General features: G+C 47.8%; 1 protein-coding gene across 1 annotated transcript in view; it reads right to left on the bottom strand.

The window, feature by feature from the left end:
• Positions 1 to 12,096: 12,096 nt before the first annotated feature.
• The window catches only part of mavs (mitochondrial antiviral signaling protein), a 30,657-nt gene continuing 24,363 nt past the window's right edge, over positions 12,097 to 18,390 (bottom strand). The window contains exon 5 of the mRNA XM_085975521.1: positions 12,097 to 16,311. Within this exon, the coding sequence (XP_085831647.1) occupies positions 14,731 to 16,311 (1,581 nt within the window). The 3' untranslated portion in view covers positions 12,097 to 14,730. The remainder of the gene's footprint in view (positions 16,312 to 18,390) is intronic.

The following is an 18,390-nucleotide window of genomic DNA, read 5'->3' as shown; positions in this document are numbered from 1 at the left end:
CATCGACAGCCACCACGACGTGGTCGACCTCCTGCTGCATCCATGCCAGACCCAAGGCTTCCATCCGCCAGCCCGCCAGCTGTTCAACAACGTCTACTCCAAGAATACAGGAGTCGCTCTGACAGGCTTGTCAGACTTCCTAGTCGATTGACTTTTACTGTTAAAGACAATTCTGGGGGGGCGCATGTGGCAGAGCCACCAGGGACTCTGATCTAATGTACATAATTATCTTTAACAAATTATTAGCTACAGAATGAATCTGTATCTTTGTTCATATTATTGCATGTACATAGCGCGGTCCCTTTAAGAATGAGACCAAACGCGATGACATCATCACGTTGATCATGTGATCCTCCAGCGGCGGGAAAATGTGATGACGTCATGACGTCAGGCTGGGGAGCCGCCCTAGCCAGTCCTCGTGGAGCCAGCAAAGAGTACAGACCTGTAATTTAGTTCTCCTGTGTTTTCGTGTTAAACTTTGTTGAATAGTATTAAACATCGTTTGTTTGATAGACTGACTCGACCTCAGTCCTTTAGTTAGGAATCTAGCCATTCCTACAACATCACCTATTGCCGGGTGGCCCTTAATTGGCTTGCTGAGCCCGCTGGGTGGGCTCAACAAAGTCAATCAAGTGAAAATCGCGTGGGTTGTCCACAACTCGATGGAAGCGGGACTACAACCCCGAAAGTTGTAGTCCCGCCTTCTACATGCCTCCAGAATCAAAATCCAGTTCCTATAGTCTAAATAGCCACCATAGTAAATATATTTTTACAGTCTGGGTTCACAGTTTTCACAAAGAACACATTTTATTTGTCTTGTGATAAATAATAAGCTCTACAGGAACCTCAGTATTTTGAGAAAACATGGACTGGCCGACCTCTTAAATGGACTATGCCTTTAAGTATGACGTTTTTGTGCTCACATTGGCATCTCTCACCAATCACAGCTCTTAATGCAGCAATGTGGGGAAAACTGAAGCTAAATGCAGAAACATGAATGTTTGGATGATTGGTGGTGGAGGGGGGGGATCAGGTTTCAAGGGCTCATTAGGGCAAAATGTCCTAGCAAGAACTCAACATTGTCAGGAGATAAAATTTGGTGGGAGGATGATGAGGAAGTGGGAAAACTCAGGTTAAAGGATGAAGAAATCGGGTGTGGTCACCAGATATTTAACGATTCAAAAGGTAGATCTTTTTGCGGGTAATACACGCCACCTCCACATTGAGGGAATGGAGACTTTTGGAGGTGATGCAAACCATTTGATTGACTAACACTTACTGTTGCTACAGGTTCCACATTCAAAACCTGCAATTACAATGGCATCCAACATTTGTTGTGTGGCCAGCTGCTTCTCTGTCACCATATGCCAAGATGCATGCACAACCTCTGTCCATCAATTCTGTTCTGACCTACGGCAGGTCCTAAGTCAAATCTAACATGAGATTCTTGAGCCACTTACGAGGTAAGGGTGTTCACCATTGCCTTCCTCGCGGTTTTTAGCTTTAGGGTACTTTCTCCTAGGTGAGCTGCAACCAAGGCTAAAGAGCCCCACCTACCCATTATGATTGGCGGGGGTGGGGGAGCACCCACAGCCATTAGACACAAGTGCACCCCACTGGTTATCAGCTCAGTATTCAGAGCCGGTGCTCCGATCCGCACTCGCTAGGGCTGTCTAGAGTGGGGCTCGAACCCAACCTTTCTGACCTTCGAAATGGGAATGCGACCACTGAGCTAGTGGTCACTCCGTCCAGACAGGGGTACCACATAGATTTCAACACAGTCTTCACTCGCCAGCGCTGTCTGGGGTGGGACTGTACCCTTCACCTTCTGAGCCAGAGGTGGCAATGCTGGCACCGAGCTAAAAGTTCATTCCCAAACCGCTGGACTTCCCATGAATTTTCTATGGTTCTCATCAGTTTGTTTTTAAGTAAAATAACTTCTCAGATGGCTTGGTGACAAATTCAATAGTAGTGTTATCTCCCTAATTGTGTGGCTTCATTTTGAATGTAATACAAGGCAGCATTTTTCTCCTCAGAATTTAAAGAAAAAATGTATTTGTGCAAAATTCAGTAAATTTCATCATTTCTACACGTGCCTAAAATCAACAAATCTGTTACCCCAACCACCCCCGTCCCCCACTGTGTGTGGCTGAAAAGCGTCCCCCTCTCCCATTCTTCATGTGCAGTCAAATTCCTGAGTGAAACTCCAGGGAAAACACCCCAGTTAAGGTGTAGGTGGTGTGCTGTATCCAGAAGATGATCGTCATGGTGTGGTGTCCCATACCAAGCAGCCACACATATTAATAAGTTATGCTGCAGTTCTCTGCTGTCCTTCGTGTAAAATAAATGTTTTTTAAAAGAAAATTCAACTCTCAGACAAGCAATCTTCCTCATTAATAACAACAGAAAATGCTGGAAATACTCAGCAGGCCAGGCAGCATCAGTGGAGAGAGAAACAGGGTTAACGTTTCAGGTCTGGGACCCTTCATCAGAACTGTAGTAGGGATAAACCAGGGAATTACAGGCCAGTGAGCCTAACATCAGTGGTAGGAAAATTATTGGAAAAAATTCTGAGGGACAGAATTAGTCTCCACTTGGAGAGGCAAGGATTAATTAGGGATAGCCAGCATGGTTCTGTCAAGGGAAGATCATGTCTGACCAATTTGATTGAATTTTTCGAGGGGGTGACTAGGTGTGTGGATGAGGATAGTGCAGTAGATGTGGTTTACATGGATTTCAGTAAGGCTTTTGATAGAGTCCTGCATAGGAGACTGGTCAGGAAGGTAAGAGCCCATGGGATCCAGGGTGTCTTGGCACATTGGATCCAAAACTGGCTTAGTGGCAGAAGGCAGAGGGTGATGGTGGAATGTTGTTTTTGTGACTGGAAGCCTGTGTCCAGTGGGGTACCGCAGGGATCGGTGCTGGGTCCCTTGCTGTTTGTGGTCTACATTAATGATTTGGATGTGAATGTAAAAGGTATGATCAGTAAGTTCGCAGATGACACGAAAATTGGTGGGGTGGTAAATAGCGAGGAGGGAAGCCTCAGGCTACAGGATCTTTTCATCGCTAACTGCCGCCGTGACATCGGCCGTCTCCATTTCTCTGCTCCCCTCACTCACTCCAACCTACCTCCCTCTGAACTTGCAGCACTCCATTCTCTTAGATCCAACCCTGACATTGTCATTAAACCCGCTGACAAGGGTGGTGCCGTTGTTGTTTGGCGCACCGACCTCTACCTAGCGGAAGCTGAACGCCAACTCTCCGACACCTCCTCCTACCTCCACCTGGGCCATGACCCCACTACCGAACATCAAACCACCGTTTCCAAGACTGTCACTGACCTCATCTCCTCTGGAGATCTTCCCCCCCGCTGCCACCAACCTCATAGTTCCCCAACCCCGCACAGCCCGCTTCTACCTCCTTCCCAAGATCCACAAACAGGACTGCCCTGGTAGACCCATCGTTTCAGCCTGTTCTTGCCCTACGGAACTTATCTCTTCCTATCTTGACTCTATCTTTTCTCCCCTTGTCCAGTCTCTTCCCACCTACATCCGCGACTCTTCGGACGCCCTCCGCCACTTTAACAGTTTCCAGTTTCCTGGCCCCAACCGCTTCCTTTTCACCATGGACGTACAATCCCTCTACACCTCCATCCCCCACCCGGATGGCCTGAGGGCGCTCCGCTTCTTCTTTGAACAGAGGCCCGACCAGTCCCCATCCACCACGACCCTCCTCCGCCTGGTTGAACTTGTTCTCACATTGAACAACTTCTCCTTTAACTCCACTCATTTCCTCCAAATCAAAGGTGTTGCCATGGGTACCCGCATGGGCCTGCCTTTTCGTGGGCTATGTGGAACAATCTTTGTTCCAGTCCTACTCGGGTCCCCTCCCTCACCTCTTTTACCGATACATTGATGACTGTATCGGTGCCGTTTCCTGCTCTCGCCCCGAACTTGACAATTTCATTCACTTTGCCTCCAATTTCCACCCTTCCCTCACCTTCACATGGTCCATCTCGGACTCTTCCCTTTCCTTCCTCGACTTCTCCGTCTCCATCTCTGGGGATAGGTTATCGACCAATATTTACTACAAGCCCACTGACTCCCACAGCTACCTGGACTACACTTCCTCCCACCCCGCTTCCTGTAAGGACTCTATTCCATTCTCCCAGTTTCTCCGCCTCCGCCGTATCTGCTCCGACGACGCCACCTTCCACACCAGTGCTTCAGACATGTCTTCCTTTTTCCGCAACCGAGGATTCCCCTCTACTGTGGTTGACACTGCCCTCGACCGTGTCAGTTCTATCTCCCGCACTTCTGCCCTCACCCCTGCCCCTCCCTCCCGGAACCACGATAGGGTTCCCCTTGTCCTCACCTTTCACCCCACCAGCCTCCACATTCAACGGATCATCCTCCGGCATTTCCGCTACCTCCAAAGTGATCACACCACCAAACGTATCTTCCCCTCCCCTCCCCTTTCAGCATTCCGCAGGGACCTCTCCCTCCGAGACACTCTAGTCCACTCCTCTATCACCCCAAACAGCCCTTCCTCTTCGCCTGGCACCTTCCCGTGCAAGCGGAGGAGATGTAACACCTGCCCCTATACCTCCCCCCTTCCCACTGTCCAGGGCCCCAAACACCCCTTCCAGGTGAAACAGCGATTTACTTGTACTTCTCGCAATCTAGTATACTGTATTCGCTGCTCACGATGCGGTCTCCTCTACATTGGGGAGACCAAACACAGATTGGGTGACCGCTTTGCGGAACACCTCCGTTCAGTCCGTAAGGGTGACCCCGAGCTTCCGGTCGCCTGTCATTTTAATTCACCGCTCCATTCCCACTCGGACCTCACCGTCCTTGGCCTCTTGTATTGTTCCACGGAAGCTCAACGTAAACTCGAGGAACAGCAACTCATCTTCCGATTAGGCACTCTGCAGCCTTCCGGACTCAATATCGAGTTCAACAATTTCAGATCATAACCTCGGCCCCCATTTCATTTTCTCTTGTAATTGTTCCACTCCTTTCCCCCCCCCCCCCACCCCTTTCCTTTTGTTTCTCTCTCACACCTGGCAGCTATCTTTTCCCCTGCCAGTACACTTTACACCCAATCCCAGCCTATTACCATCTCGTCTAGCTTCTAATCTCTTTTACTTCTTTTGTTTCTTTTATTCTTTTGTCCGATCGCAGCCCTGCCTTCGATCTAGTTTCTTTTCTTTCCAGTTTTGAAGAAGGGTCCAACCCGAAACGTCAACTCAAATTTCTCTCCACGGATGTTGCCTGACCTGCTGAGTTTTTCCAGCATTTTCTGTTGTTATTTCGGATTTCCAACATCTGCAGTATTTTGCTATCGTACAGGACGATATAGATGGGTTGGTCAGATGGGCAGAACAGTGGCAAATGGAATTTAACCCTGAAAAGTGTGAGGTGATGCATTTTGGATGGACTAACAAGGCAAGGGAATACATAATGAATGGTAAGACCCGAGGAAAGACAGAGGATCAGAGGGACCTTGGTGTGCATGTGCATAGATCCCTGAAGGCAGCAGAACAGGTGGATAAGGTGGTTAAAAAGGCATATGGGATACTTGCCTTCATTAGCCGAGGCATAGAATATAAGAGCAGGGAGGTTATGATGGAGCTGTACAAAACGCTGGTAAGGCCACAGCTGGAGTAGTGTGCAGTTCTGGTCGCCACACTATAGGAAGGATTTGATTGCTTTGGAGAGGGTGCAGAGGAGATTTACCAGGATGTTACCTGGGCTGGAGCGCTTCAGCTATGAAAAAAGACTGGACAGGCTGGGGTTGTTTTCCTTGGAGCAGAGAAGGCTGAGGGGGGACCTGATTGAGGTGTACAAAATTATGAGGGGCATAGATAGGGTAGATAGAAAGGAACTTTTCCCCTTAGTAGAGGGGTCAATAACAAGGGGGCATAGGTTCAAGGTAAGGGGCAGGAGGTTTAGAGGGGATTTGAGGAAAAACTTTTTCACCCAGAGGGTGGTTGGAATCTGGAACTCACTGCCTGAAAGGGTGGTAGAGGCAGGAGCCCTCAACATTCAAGAAGCATTTGGATGAGCACTTGAAATGCCATAGCATACAAGGCTACGGACCAAATGCTGGAAAATGGGATTAAATTAGACAGGGCTTGATGGCTGGTGTGGACACGATGGGCCGAAGGGCCTCTTTCTGTGCTGTATAACTCTATGACTATGCCTGCTGAGTATTTCCAGTATTTTCTGTTGTTATTTCAGATTTCCAGCATCCACAGTATTTTGCTATTATAATCTTCCTCATTAACTCAATAAGCCAACTGGAGTGTGTTAATCAATTCTCTTCCCCTTCAGTTCTTTTCAATAAGACCACCACAATATGGCCAGGGACGGTGAAGAGCCTGCAATATTGTGAATGCATATCAGTCAAATAATATTGATAAAATTACTGGAGGTTACCTACATTATTGGCACATTTATACAAACACTCAGTATCTTGACAAATGTGCTCTAAGTGATACTGAATAACAAAAGTGCAGAATCTCAGAAGACTTGACAAATTGGTTCCTAAGTGGTACCATATTTAAAATATTTACCAGATGGATATGGTAGTTTATGGCTGTGGCCTTAGACAAGTAACCCAGAGGTCACGAGTGCACACCCAACATGACAAGTTGGAAATCGAATTCAATAAATCTGGTAATTGTGGGCTAGCTGTCAGGTTGTTGTAAAAAAAAACAGGTTCAGTAATATCCTTTGGGGAAGGGAACCTGCCACTTCTGCGGCCTACATCGTACTCCAGTCCCACAGTGGTGGATTAGCAAGTGAGGTAGCGGCCCACCACCAGCTAGGGATGGGTAATAAATGAGGCTTTAGCATTGTGGTCCACATTCTGAGAAGAAAGAAAAACTCCCATTAATCACAGATCTAAAACTGGAACATCTTGCCTTAGTCAGAGTGTACAGTCAGCTCTCAGAAACTTTAGCTATTTCAATTACTGAATCATGCCATTTCATAATAATCTTGAACAAATGGGCCTAGAAATTCAGTATAGCCACGTTCGGGGCGCTAAAGTCGGGCGGCCGCTAAAGTTTGCGCCCAGCGCAAATTTGCGCCACCTTCGCCAATATTCAGTCGCATCGCCCCAAGAGGTTGCTGCTGCGCTAAAACAGGCGATGCACGACTATCATTAGGCGCTAAGCCGGCGGTCCGGGGCGATACCCCCGAGGGCGGGCGCAGCGCAGGTGCGACGAGTTGCTGATTGACAGCAGACACTCTGGCGCCGGTCAGCTCTTAAAGGGGGAGGGTGGATTTGTTTGCCTGCCACGCCCTGCACACTGCAGCCCTCAAGCTAGGCCTGACCACTTCTGCTTCATCTGTGCAACGCCCAGGGCTATGGAGAAGGCCAGGGAGAGAGCGCAGCGCTTCAGCGAGGGCGACCTGAGGGTGCTGGTTGGCGGAGTGGAGCACAGGCGCCATGTTCTGTTCCCAGAAGGTGGCAAGAGGCCGCTGCCCAGCGCCTACCGGAAAGCCTGGAGGGAGGTCTCAAACAGGGTGACTTCCAACAGCGTGGTTGCCAGGACTCCTGTGCAATGCCAGAAAAAGTTCAACGACCTCACTCGGGTTGTCAGGGTGAGTACCCTTTCCAGTGTCCTCCTCATCCCTGCATGTGCACCTCAGTTTATGGGCAAAGGGACCTGAAAGCCCTAATGGCCAGCCCTCATCCAGCAGCTATGGGACTGTCATGAAAATCACTTGCGCATTCAGCACTTTACACACTGTACAAGCTATTCGACCATGGGAGGCAGTACAGCCAAGATCAGGGCTTCACACTGTCAGGGCCAGTCCACCATGGGAGGCAGTGCAGACAAGATCAGGGCTTCACACTGTACTTAGAGGCCGTCCTTTCTCTTGCAGGCCAAGGTGGCGCACAACCGGAGGAAGCAACGTGAGACCGGGGGAGGCCGCCCTGACGTCAAAGAGCTCTCCGACCTCGACCAGAGTGTGGAGCGCATTATGGCAGGACGGCTGATTGGCCCCGTCGTCAGTGGAGATGCCGACCCTGTTCTGGGCACCAATGGTAAGGGCATCACCTTTTTGACCTCTCTCTTTCCACTTGCGCCTCAGATCAGCATCCTTTGCCACTGTCCGACCAATGCAGTGCATGGCAGCACTCATGCCTCCCTCGCTGCCGCCCTGTCCTCACTCTAAAGCAACTCTTATGCCTTCCTGCTTTCAGATGGTGAATCGCCAGGTGAGGAGGCGGGCCCTCAAGCTGCCACTGTCAGCGATTCTGAATTCGAGGAGGAGGAAGAGGAAGCTGGCCCATCAGTGCCACCCTCAGCCGCGCCAGCCCATGGCGATGAAGGGGACACGTCTTCCCTGGAGGGGAGCCGGGGGGAAGGGTCGGAGGAGAGTGAAGCTCCGGGGCCCAGCGGCGTGCAGCAATGCGGGAGGGGTGGGGAAGCTCGGCGGACTTCTCCCCAGAGGGTGAGTGCGGCCTCCAGTCCTGCGACGGTGAGCGCAGAGGAGGTGCGGCTCCTGGAGGAAATGGCCGTCCAGGCTGAGCGCAGGCACACTGAGCTCATGGCTGCAGTGGCAAGGATGCCTGGCTCCATTGAGTCTCTGTCAAGGAGTGTGGAGGAATTCGGAGCAGCACAGGCCAGGAGTCTGCAACAATTCAGTGCAGCACAGGCCAGGAGTCTGGAACAATTCAGTGCAGCACAGGCCAGGAGTCTGCAGGACTTCGCGGCAGCACAGGCGGCTTCTAGCCAAGTGCTCAGTCGTGCCGTTCATTCACTGGCTGGTGTCATGCGGACAAAGACCAGGGCCACACGGGCACTAACTGCTGCCACCCTCGCTGGATCGGCCAGGCATCGCCAGGGCACTCGCCGCGCAGCAGCAGCCCAGCAGTCTGTTCTTCAGCTGTTTGCTGCGCATGCTGCAGTGCTGGCCCGTGCGAGTGCCAATGTCTCAGGCGACCAGCGAGCACCTGCGATCTGTCAGGTTGGCACCATTCCTGCAGCCGACACTGCCACTCCGCCATTGCAGCTGCCACGAGCCGCTGGACAGACTGCTGCCGCCCAAGCAGAGTTGGAGCAGTCAGCAGCCGGCCCCTCCAGGGCCAGAGCTGGTGCAGGCCGACCCCCAAGGGCATCTGCCGTCTCGCCATCTGACCCTCAGCAGCCTTCCCCCAGCCTTGCTGCAGCCACTGGGGTCCCATTGAGGGGGAGCTGCAGGGCGGGCAGGGGACAGTCACGGGTGCGAAAGGCATCGCCCTCGCAGGGCAAAAAGTAGAAGGTCTGGCCAAATGCTTTGTGTTTGTTGAAAAGCTGAGACTGGTGTAGTTGTGTTTTTGTAAGGCCAAGACTGGTGCCTTTCTTTTTTTGGTAAGGCCGAGACTGGTGTATTTCTTTGTTTTGTAAGGCCGAGACTGTTCGTTTTGTGTTTTTGGAGGGGGCTTCTCTCCATTAGTTTGTAATGTGGGAAGGGCAGAGGTTTCCAAGTAACAAATGTTCTTAAATCGCACTGCCTATGCTTTATTTTGCAAGTCCTGGTTGCCCTGCTCGGCTGAGGGCTTGTGGAGCGGCGACATTCATCAGGTGACATTGGCACAAGCCATTCCCTGAGAGGGGGCCTAGAACCGACGTTCAATAAGCCGCCGACGGGCGGCCCTTGAACTTTCTGCCTCCCTCCTGTGCTGGTCCTCCTCCTCCTCCTCAGGTGGTCCTCCAATCTCTGGTGGCAGTGGCTGAGTCCTGCGGATAGCCAGGTTGTGCAGCATGCAGCACACGACCATGAAATGGGAGACTCGCTCTGGCGAATATTGTAGGGCTCCACCGCAACGATCCAGACAGCGGAACCGTTGCTTCAGGACGCCGATTGTTTGCTCAATGATGTTCCTGGTTGCTTGATGGCTGTCATTGTATCCCTCTTCAGCAGGGGTGCTGGGCGCACGGAGCGGGGTCATCAGCCAGGTACACAAAGGATAGCCTTTGTCCCCGAGAAGCCATCCTCGTGGGTGAGGCTGGGCCTGGAACATGTCTGCCACAGAAGTCTGGCGCAGGATGAAGACATCGTGGCTGCTGCCTGGAAAGCGGGCATTGACAGCCAGGATGAGCTGCCTGTGGTCACACACCAGCTGAACGTTGAGCGAATGGTAGCCCTTCCGGTTGCGGTAATCCTCGGCATTCTCCAGAGGTGCCCGCAAAGCCACATGCGTGCAGTCAATGGCGCCCTGCACCAAGGGGAAGCCCGCGAATGCTGCAAAGCCCATTGCACGCTGTTGCTGCTTGACAAGGGCCATGGAGGAGATGAACTGACGTCTCCTTCTGAAAAGGGCATTGGTCACCTGGCGGATGCAGCAATGCACGGCGAACTGGGAGATGTTGGAAATGTCCCCAGTAGCGGATTGGAAGGAGCCGGTGGCATAGAAGTTGAGAGCCACTGTCACCTTCACTGCCACCGACAGAGACGTCCTGCTCCTCAGATGTGGCTGCAGATCACCGCCAAGCAGGTGGCAGATCTCAGCGACCACCGCCCTTCGGAATTGCAGCCTCCGAACACACTGCTCGTCAGACATGTTCAGATAGGAGAACTGCTGGCGGTATAGCCTGGGTGGGTAAGGCCTCCTTTCCCGACGCCTGTTGCCCCCTCTCCGTCTGGTCAGGACTGCCACTCTCTCACGGCGTCTGTGAGCCCTTTGAATGCAATGGAGAAGGCCAGCGTTTGCACCCATTGCAGCCCCCATTATATGTTTGCAAACAATGATGTGACACTGAAGGCAAAGACAAGTGGAAAGCTGTGGCCTGAAGCCACAAGTACCTGTCCGAGTGTTGAGCCAAAGCAGAAAGCTCTCTACCTTTGTCTCTCTGCAAAGATCCGTCTCTCAAAAAGGAGTGCTGCGAAATGGCAGCCTTTTCTACTGCAGGAGGTGTGCCCTTTAATTTGCGCCCCCCGCACCCCGCATCGACTGAGAACCGTTCCCCTCTACCAGTCGCTAGGGGCACCAGGTGCACAATAGGGCGTCGCCACTGAATTTCCGGTTTGGGGCGCACAAAGGGCGTTGCACGAGGAAATGACGTCAGGACCTGCGCACGCAGCTGAGCGCGCGCAAAGACTTTGCGCCGCCGCTCAATCTTGAGTGAAGTTGGGGAGAGGCGCAGATCGCGCTGCGCCCGGCCGCTAGCCGCCTAGCGCCCAACATCTCCTCCTCCTAAGGCGCTACCGGCTGGCGCAAGCAACTGAATTTCTAGGCCATGATGTTTTGTAGATTTTTAACATTTTCTTTTTAAAATCAAGTCCTTACGTGGATGAACTCTTGTGATGCTGCTCAACATCACAGAATAATGAATGTGTGTTAACTGGTAACATCAGTTCTTGCAACACCCATGATGAGAATTAATTTCTCCTTCCGCCCCACCTCCATTATGTAAAATATGCTGTGCACAATGTTTCAGTTCAGCACATTCAGCTGACGAAATCTCTGTTCCGATCAAGTATTTACATGTCACTTTTCATGGTACAAAATTAGGATCCAATCCACTAAAATTCATATCAAGAGCTAATGCTCATTAAAAAAAATATGGAATCGACAACAAACATGCAGAGGGAGATTCAGATAGGCACATTACAAAGATTAGATAGTGAGAACAGCGTGCAGTTAGGCTTCAGTATAATTTTATTTAAAAAGGCATCATTAATTTGACAATGTCAAGACTCACACGTAAATAGAAGCTACTTAGATGAAGTATTGGAAGGTGACCAGCATTCATAGAACTGCACCTCAGGAAGGAATCATTGTATTTAGGACAGAATGGAAAAAAACTGAAGAGTGGGAAAAAAAGCTGGATTCCTGGCCACCAAACTGCTTTAAGCTTTATTGCAAAAGTGAATTAGTAAAACATCTTGGCCCTTTTACTGTCAAAGGGCGACTAGGTTTTTCTTTTGTTGAAAAAATTGCACTTCACATTCGGTCCTGACCCCCCACAGTAGCTGCCTTCATTTGCAACAGCCAGGAGGCACATTAGAAGTATACACAATCCTCCAATGAGGGGAAGCAGGGCTGTCACAGTTTGCACCACACTACTTGAAATAAGCCACAATTTAAACATTCTTATAGTTTACACTTTATTAAAATGCTTCTTCCTTTTATTACAGAGTAAAGCATATCATGTGCAAGTGCTTTACAGTTGGTGAAAATTCACTTTCACCCACCCCCATCCAACGTAACATGGGCCAAGATCCCAGCACTTTGTAATTTATGAAAAATGAAACATAGGTTTGCAGATTCCCATTTCTTTTGAGATAATGTATGAGCTATTGGGAGACTAACCCCTACAGCTCATCTGAGACTACGTGCCTCTGGTAGTCAAGGGGGAGATGGGGGGTCCTGCTCCCCAATCATTGCCACCGTCACTTTTGGCTGCCCTTCAAGGGGCATGTGAAAGAAGCCTAGGGAAGACAGTGCATCGTATTTTGTTTCTCCTCCGTATGGGAGGCATATAGGCCCATAGTATCCTCTAACTGCAGCAATAAAGCACATGTCTGGGCAGATCTTTCAAGTTCTGCAGGGAGTGTAAAACGGGAGGTAGCGGACTGGCCGGCCGTTATACACCCCACCCGATTTTCATTTCCCTGGTAGTTAGTACTAAGTGTTTATTATTACAGTATTAAAGAAGTAGCTTTGGGGGGAAAAAAACTGGCCTCTGGCTGGTTGAAAACTGGCCAGAGGCTGGATCACATGCAGTTCTGCAAATTGATGTGACCTGATTAATCTCTGAAACATTTATGCATCGTACAGGAAGGGCTGCTGCAGACTGAGATTCTTCTTCTGCAGAGCCAGCAGTCCTACATGACAACAGTGACTACCCTTCAAAAGTACTTCATTGGCTGTAAAGCGCTTTGGGACGTCCCGAGGTCATGTAAGGCATTATATAAATGCAAGTCTTTCTTTCTGTTTTTGACTGTGGTAACTTAGCTATGGCATTATTCTGGGGAAACAATAGCATCTTTTTAAAAAAAGATTAACTATAGAAATCGTGAAAACAAGCATTGAACTCTTCTGTTTCAAATTCTATGCACTATCTGGTATTATGTAGTGAACAACAACTTGTATTTATTGGCACCTTTAACTGAGAAAACGCTCCAAGGCACTTCAGAGAGAGAAAAATAAGAGATAAGGGAACAGATCCCAAACCACAGATGTAGAAATTGTGAGAGGTGATTGAAAGCTTGGTTTAAAAGCTGGGGAAAGTGAGGCAGAGGTGTTTAGGAAGGAAGAATGGGGCTGAGGCAGCTGAACGTACTGCCACCAATGGTGGGGGAAAGGGACACAGGGATGCATAAAAGGCCAGAGTTGGAAGACCAAAGGACACTGGAGTTCTGTTCATCCATTACCCATCCGCTCTGACCTACCTGGGCTCCTAGTCCCAACAATGCTTCACATTTGAAATTATTCTCATCTTTAAATCCCTCCAAGGCCTCACCCCTCCCCATCTCTGTAACCTACTCCAGCTCAAACTCCAGCTCCCCCTCAAACTCTGTGTCCCTGTGATTCCGGCCTCATGTACATCCGGCGACAATGCCTTCTGCCGTCTATGTCCCACTCTCTGCACTTCCCTCCTTAAACCCTTCCACCTCTCCTCCTTTTAAGACCCTCCTTAACATCCACCCCTTTGATCAAGTTTTTGGTCAACCCCTGTTAATCTCTCCTCCTGTGGCATGTTGTCTGTTTTCCCCACACACTTCTGCAAAGTACCTTAGGACATTTTTAAAGGCAATGGTGGTGGTTGTTGTCAGGAAGTTGCAAAAAATCAAATGGAGTCAGGCCATGAAGAGATTTGATGAGCAGGATGAGAATGTTAAATTGAATGCTCTGGAGGACTGGGAACTAATGTAGGTCAGTGAGGAGAAGAACATGGAACTTGATGTGGAACAGGTGGCTGTATGTTTGGACCAACTAAAGTTTATGGAGGGCGGAGGATGGGAGGCTAGTGAAGAGAGAGAGAAATTGAGGTGTCAAACCCATGAGCAGTGAGGGGGCCAGGCTGAGGTAGAGGTGGAGACGGATAAAGCTGCAGGGGTGGAAATGAGCAGTCTTGGTAATGGATAGGATGTGTGGTATGAAGCTCAGCTCCGTGGTCTGGTTCAGCCTGAGCAATTGCACCCGGAATGGGATGGAGCAGTGGCACGGCAACAAAAATAATGGCTTTGGTCTTCTTGACATTCAGTAGGGTCTTTAAACTGGTATAAATAAAAGGAGGAACATTTTAAGGAAAAGCTAACTGATTTAAATGATGATTTGAAGGATGCATGCTGCTTAAAAATTAAAATTCTAAATTGCCAAACATATATTTTAATCTCTGACGATACTGCGCTTGCATAGATATGAGCACATTGTATAAAAGTAAAATTGGTATAATTATTTTGTTCAAGGTAAGATTTATTTTTAATGGTTGTAATTCACTTTTACTTTTGTGAACAGCTAGCTGTGAACTACAAGAGAGAGGCATTTGTGTCAGTGACTTCGATATTTTTAGCTAAACTCAAATATCCTGAAAATGTTCCAACGACAGATTTGCAGTGAAAATGCACGGAGTGCCAAACACCTCCCAAGCACATTTCATCAGAGCAGAAAGCAAGTTATTCTCCTACTCCTGAACAACTAACCGAAATTCTATTGTAAACTTAAAATCACGTCAATATTAATTTTTAATAAATGAAATCTCTCGAGTCACATGGGTCTCTATTTATGATAGTATTTCCATACGCATCTAGCCACAACTGCTAATGCCAGAACCGTCATTGAAACAAATACATAATTAGACTGCGGTAAATCCCCATTTGGGTTTACTGGCTGTCTGGCATCTGACCTTTTCCGTGAGGCCAAAGAAGCATGCTCGGCGGACAAAGCATTAATACCGCCTTCCCCGGAATCACGTCCGCTAAAATCACCCAAGTTCGCTGCTTCATATTTATGGTCATTGCCCGCTTCATTTTCATAATCAGGTTCCTGATCAATGTGTCCACTATGCGTCCTAACGGAATCAATGCATACACTGGTGTTTTCTATTTCAGGGTCAACGTATTTATCGTGGCTCAGTCCACTCTCATGAGTGTGTAATGAAGCTCCTCTCTCTGAAACATCTACTTTTAGGCTCGACTCTTTATTCGATTCAGTCTTTGTAAAGCTGTCTTCACGTGACTGATTACAATCAAAATAAATGCTCCAATCTCCAATTGGTTCTGGTTTGCATTCATGCGCAGTAGTTTGGTTTTGGTTTTGTGCATTTTCTCGAACAGCATCTTTGTCATCAGTCTGAGCTGCTACTTGCACGCCAAGTCTCTGAAGTGGCAGAGGCTGTGGGGTATTGTTCAGCAGGTTTGCATTTTGGGAGCCTTGTTCCACATGAAATCTTGACTCATTGACAGAGTCACTGTTAGCTGGACTGTCTGCTAAAGAGCAACCACTATCAGAAGAACTTAGCATTAGATCACTGCTGGGAATTGTATCATTGCTGTTATTGACCTGCACATTTCTCATGAATTCAACTTCAGAGTCAGCCCTATTATTAACAGGGTGTGTGCTTGTAAATGCGGGCACATATTGTGCAACTTCTGTGTTACTTATAGTTAGGTTTTGATTTAAAATGTCTATATCATGACCTACACCTTCACCTATATTTTTCTGAGCATCAAAATTCAACTGTATATTCAATGGATTGTGGACATCATAAAAGCTCCTTTGCAATTGATCATTCTGGTAACCTTGTAGTGCCTGAATCTTTTGTTCCTTGACTGAGTTTTCATCACTGAAATCATCTGAAACACTAGCTCTGCTACTACAGCAGTCATCCACACTCAAAGGGCTGGACTGTTGGGGCATTTGTGTTGGAGAAAGGTTGGCGAGTAGCGAGGAGCTGTCCGAACTGTTGCTTCTTGAAGTATCCACTGTGCTTTCACTGAGCTGCAAATCGCTACTTGTTACTGAACAGCCACCTTCAGAGGGGTTAACGGCAACCTCAGTTACTGACTGCATATTCGCAACATCACTCCTCAATACTTCTGGTTTATCAATGTCCTGATAATCATCATGAGTTGGCTGCGCCGGAGGTCTATGTGGATGCGCTTGTCTGCTTGTTGATGGGACATCAGCTATAGCTTGATCAGTTTTTGTTTTTACCTTAGCTTGATCAGTACTGGGCGAGAATATTTCATTTAATTTGCTTTTTTCACCAGAGTTATTTTGATCCGAATTTATGGTCTGATTCTTTGGAGCTCGGGGAGAACCACTGGGCTTTGAATGACCAGAAGTAACCATCTTTTCCTTTAAAAGTAAAAAAAAAGATCAACTTAGAGCTGGATCCATCAAGACAATACATTCCATTTCTATAAAGCAATAAAACACAAGCTATGTTTAATAACCTATGTTTAAAATGTCAAAGTACCTAGCCACCCCCCCCCCCACAAAATACAATAATGAACTCCAATCCATAATTGTAAACTTTCTTGACCAAGTTCTAATAACTTACAAATTATTGGGCATTTTCAAACTATTTTATGTTAGTTTTCACCATAGCATCCCCTCCCCCAACAAAAAAAAATAATGTTAGCATTATTTGGTACAGCGTAGGATGATCTGGCAGGGGTCAGTCAGTTGGTAAAGACAATGGGCTGGATTTACAGCTAACAGCATTCACCATTATTTATGTACAAATTGGACAGCAACTTTCGGCAACCTCACACGCGCAGTTAAAAGCAGAAATCCGGAAGTTGCTGTCCAAGATGCGACATTCCTCCGTAAGCTTCCCGAAAACGGCATCTTGCCGTCTGACTCACCATTCAAATGTTTTGAATGGCATGAATTTGTTGCCGTAGATACAGGAATCTTTCATTTAAACGGAGGTTAAATATCCGGAACGCTCTATCCACCGGCAAAATTCAGGAGTCGGTTCAGATAACTTTTTTTATTTTCAGTTGCTTTTTTTCTCCATTTGCGGCTGTGCAAGCATGTAGCTGAAGCTGTTGCTTAGCTACAGAGACGCTTGCAAGCTGCGCTGACTGTTTTGAAGCTGGTTTGTTGCTTCAGACGGAGCTCAGAAGCTCCCTATCTTTTAACTATAGCGCTCGTTTCTCCGGCAGTTTTGATGGGCCGGCACCAGCTCGGTCCCGTCAGTGCCAGATACCAGAAAGTTTCCTGTATGGACTAAACTCGTCAGAAAAAGTTAGGGCTTGTCCATTCCAGTCTAAGTACCCTTTTAACAGCATGGGAAGTCTTAATTACTGCCAAACAACCTCTCTGGCACTGAAAATTAACTTTTACATTCCTTCAGCTTTTAATTATTGTTGGAGATTTTTTAAAAACTTTTTTAACTTTTTCTTTCCGTCTCTTATAATCGCTCTCTCTATATCCAATCTTTCTTTCACTCACTTTATTTTGTTTTCTGTACCTGATTTGACATTGAATTCATTATTTTAATTTACACTTCCTGGTTCAGACTGCGCTTCTCATTAACGATTCTTCAATCTGATTGGTTAAGGGGATACACAATTGCTTGCCCTGTTCACACAGGTCGCAGATGCCCTGTAGAGGGTGCGGTGCTGTACCGTTTGGAAGTTTGGCTGACGATAACTTGCCATGCAAAACCCCATAGAAAGTCTATGGGCAAATTAAAGTCTAATGAATGGCTGGTGCCGAAATAACAACAGAAAATGCTGGAAAAACTCAGCAGGCCAGGCAACATCCGTGGAGAGAGAAACACAGTCAACATTTCAGGTCGAAACCCTTCGTCGAGCTGGTGCCGTTCGTTCGCCACTCAGAGCAAAATCTGACCAATTGTTTGGGATTTGAGGATTTGATGTTTTTTGCTCACCTTGCACAAATATTTGATTTCTGTTGCCAATAACAGGCATAACATTAATATCCGTAAGCCCTTTAAAGTTATACAAAGTTTCTTAGAAAAAAAGACATGGAAAAAAAAATCTATTTGGCTCACTATAACCATTTACTTTTCAGTAACTTCAACAGAGACATCTTTGAAATTGTAAATGATGCCAGGTTCTTAATGGTATAGTCCTTCAGGTTACGATATGAACTAAACAAAATGTTTTCTTTTTATTTTAACTCCACAGAAGATTCTTCCACACTTATGTTCTTTGGGTCGAAATCGCAATGGTTTGTGCTATTGTAAGAGGAGGAAGAGCTGTCTGCCAGAGCACAAAAACACCGGTGTGGCTGAAGGAGGAGAGGAAACGGAGGTCATGCACCAAAGTCAGGAGCTAATCTCTCAAATGGCGGTATCCTCCAAAGAGCCAGCACAGGTAAATGGGGATACTTTTTTGAAGTTCACAAGCCAGATTTGCAGCATGTCATCTCACTATTTGATGGGATGTACACACTTGTGGG

The sequence above is a fragment of the Somniosus microcephalus genome, chromosome 2, assembly GCF_052327205.1.
Source record: "Somniosus microcephalus isolate GS21.2 chromosome 2, FLI_Smic_1.0, whole genome shotgun sequence".
In the NCBI taxonomy this organism is placed as follows: Eukaryota; Metazoa; Chordata; class Chondrichthyes; order Squaliformes; family Somniosidae; genus Somniosus; species Somniosus microcephalus.
This window is presented reverse-complemented; position numbering and strand designations above follow the sequence as displayed.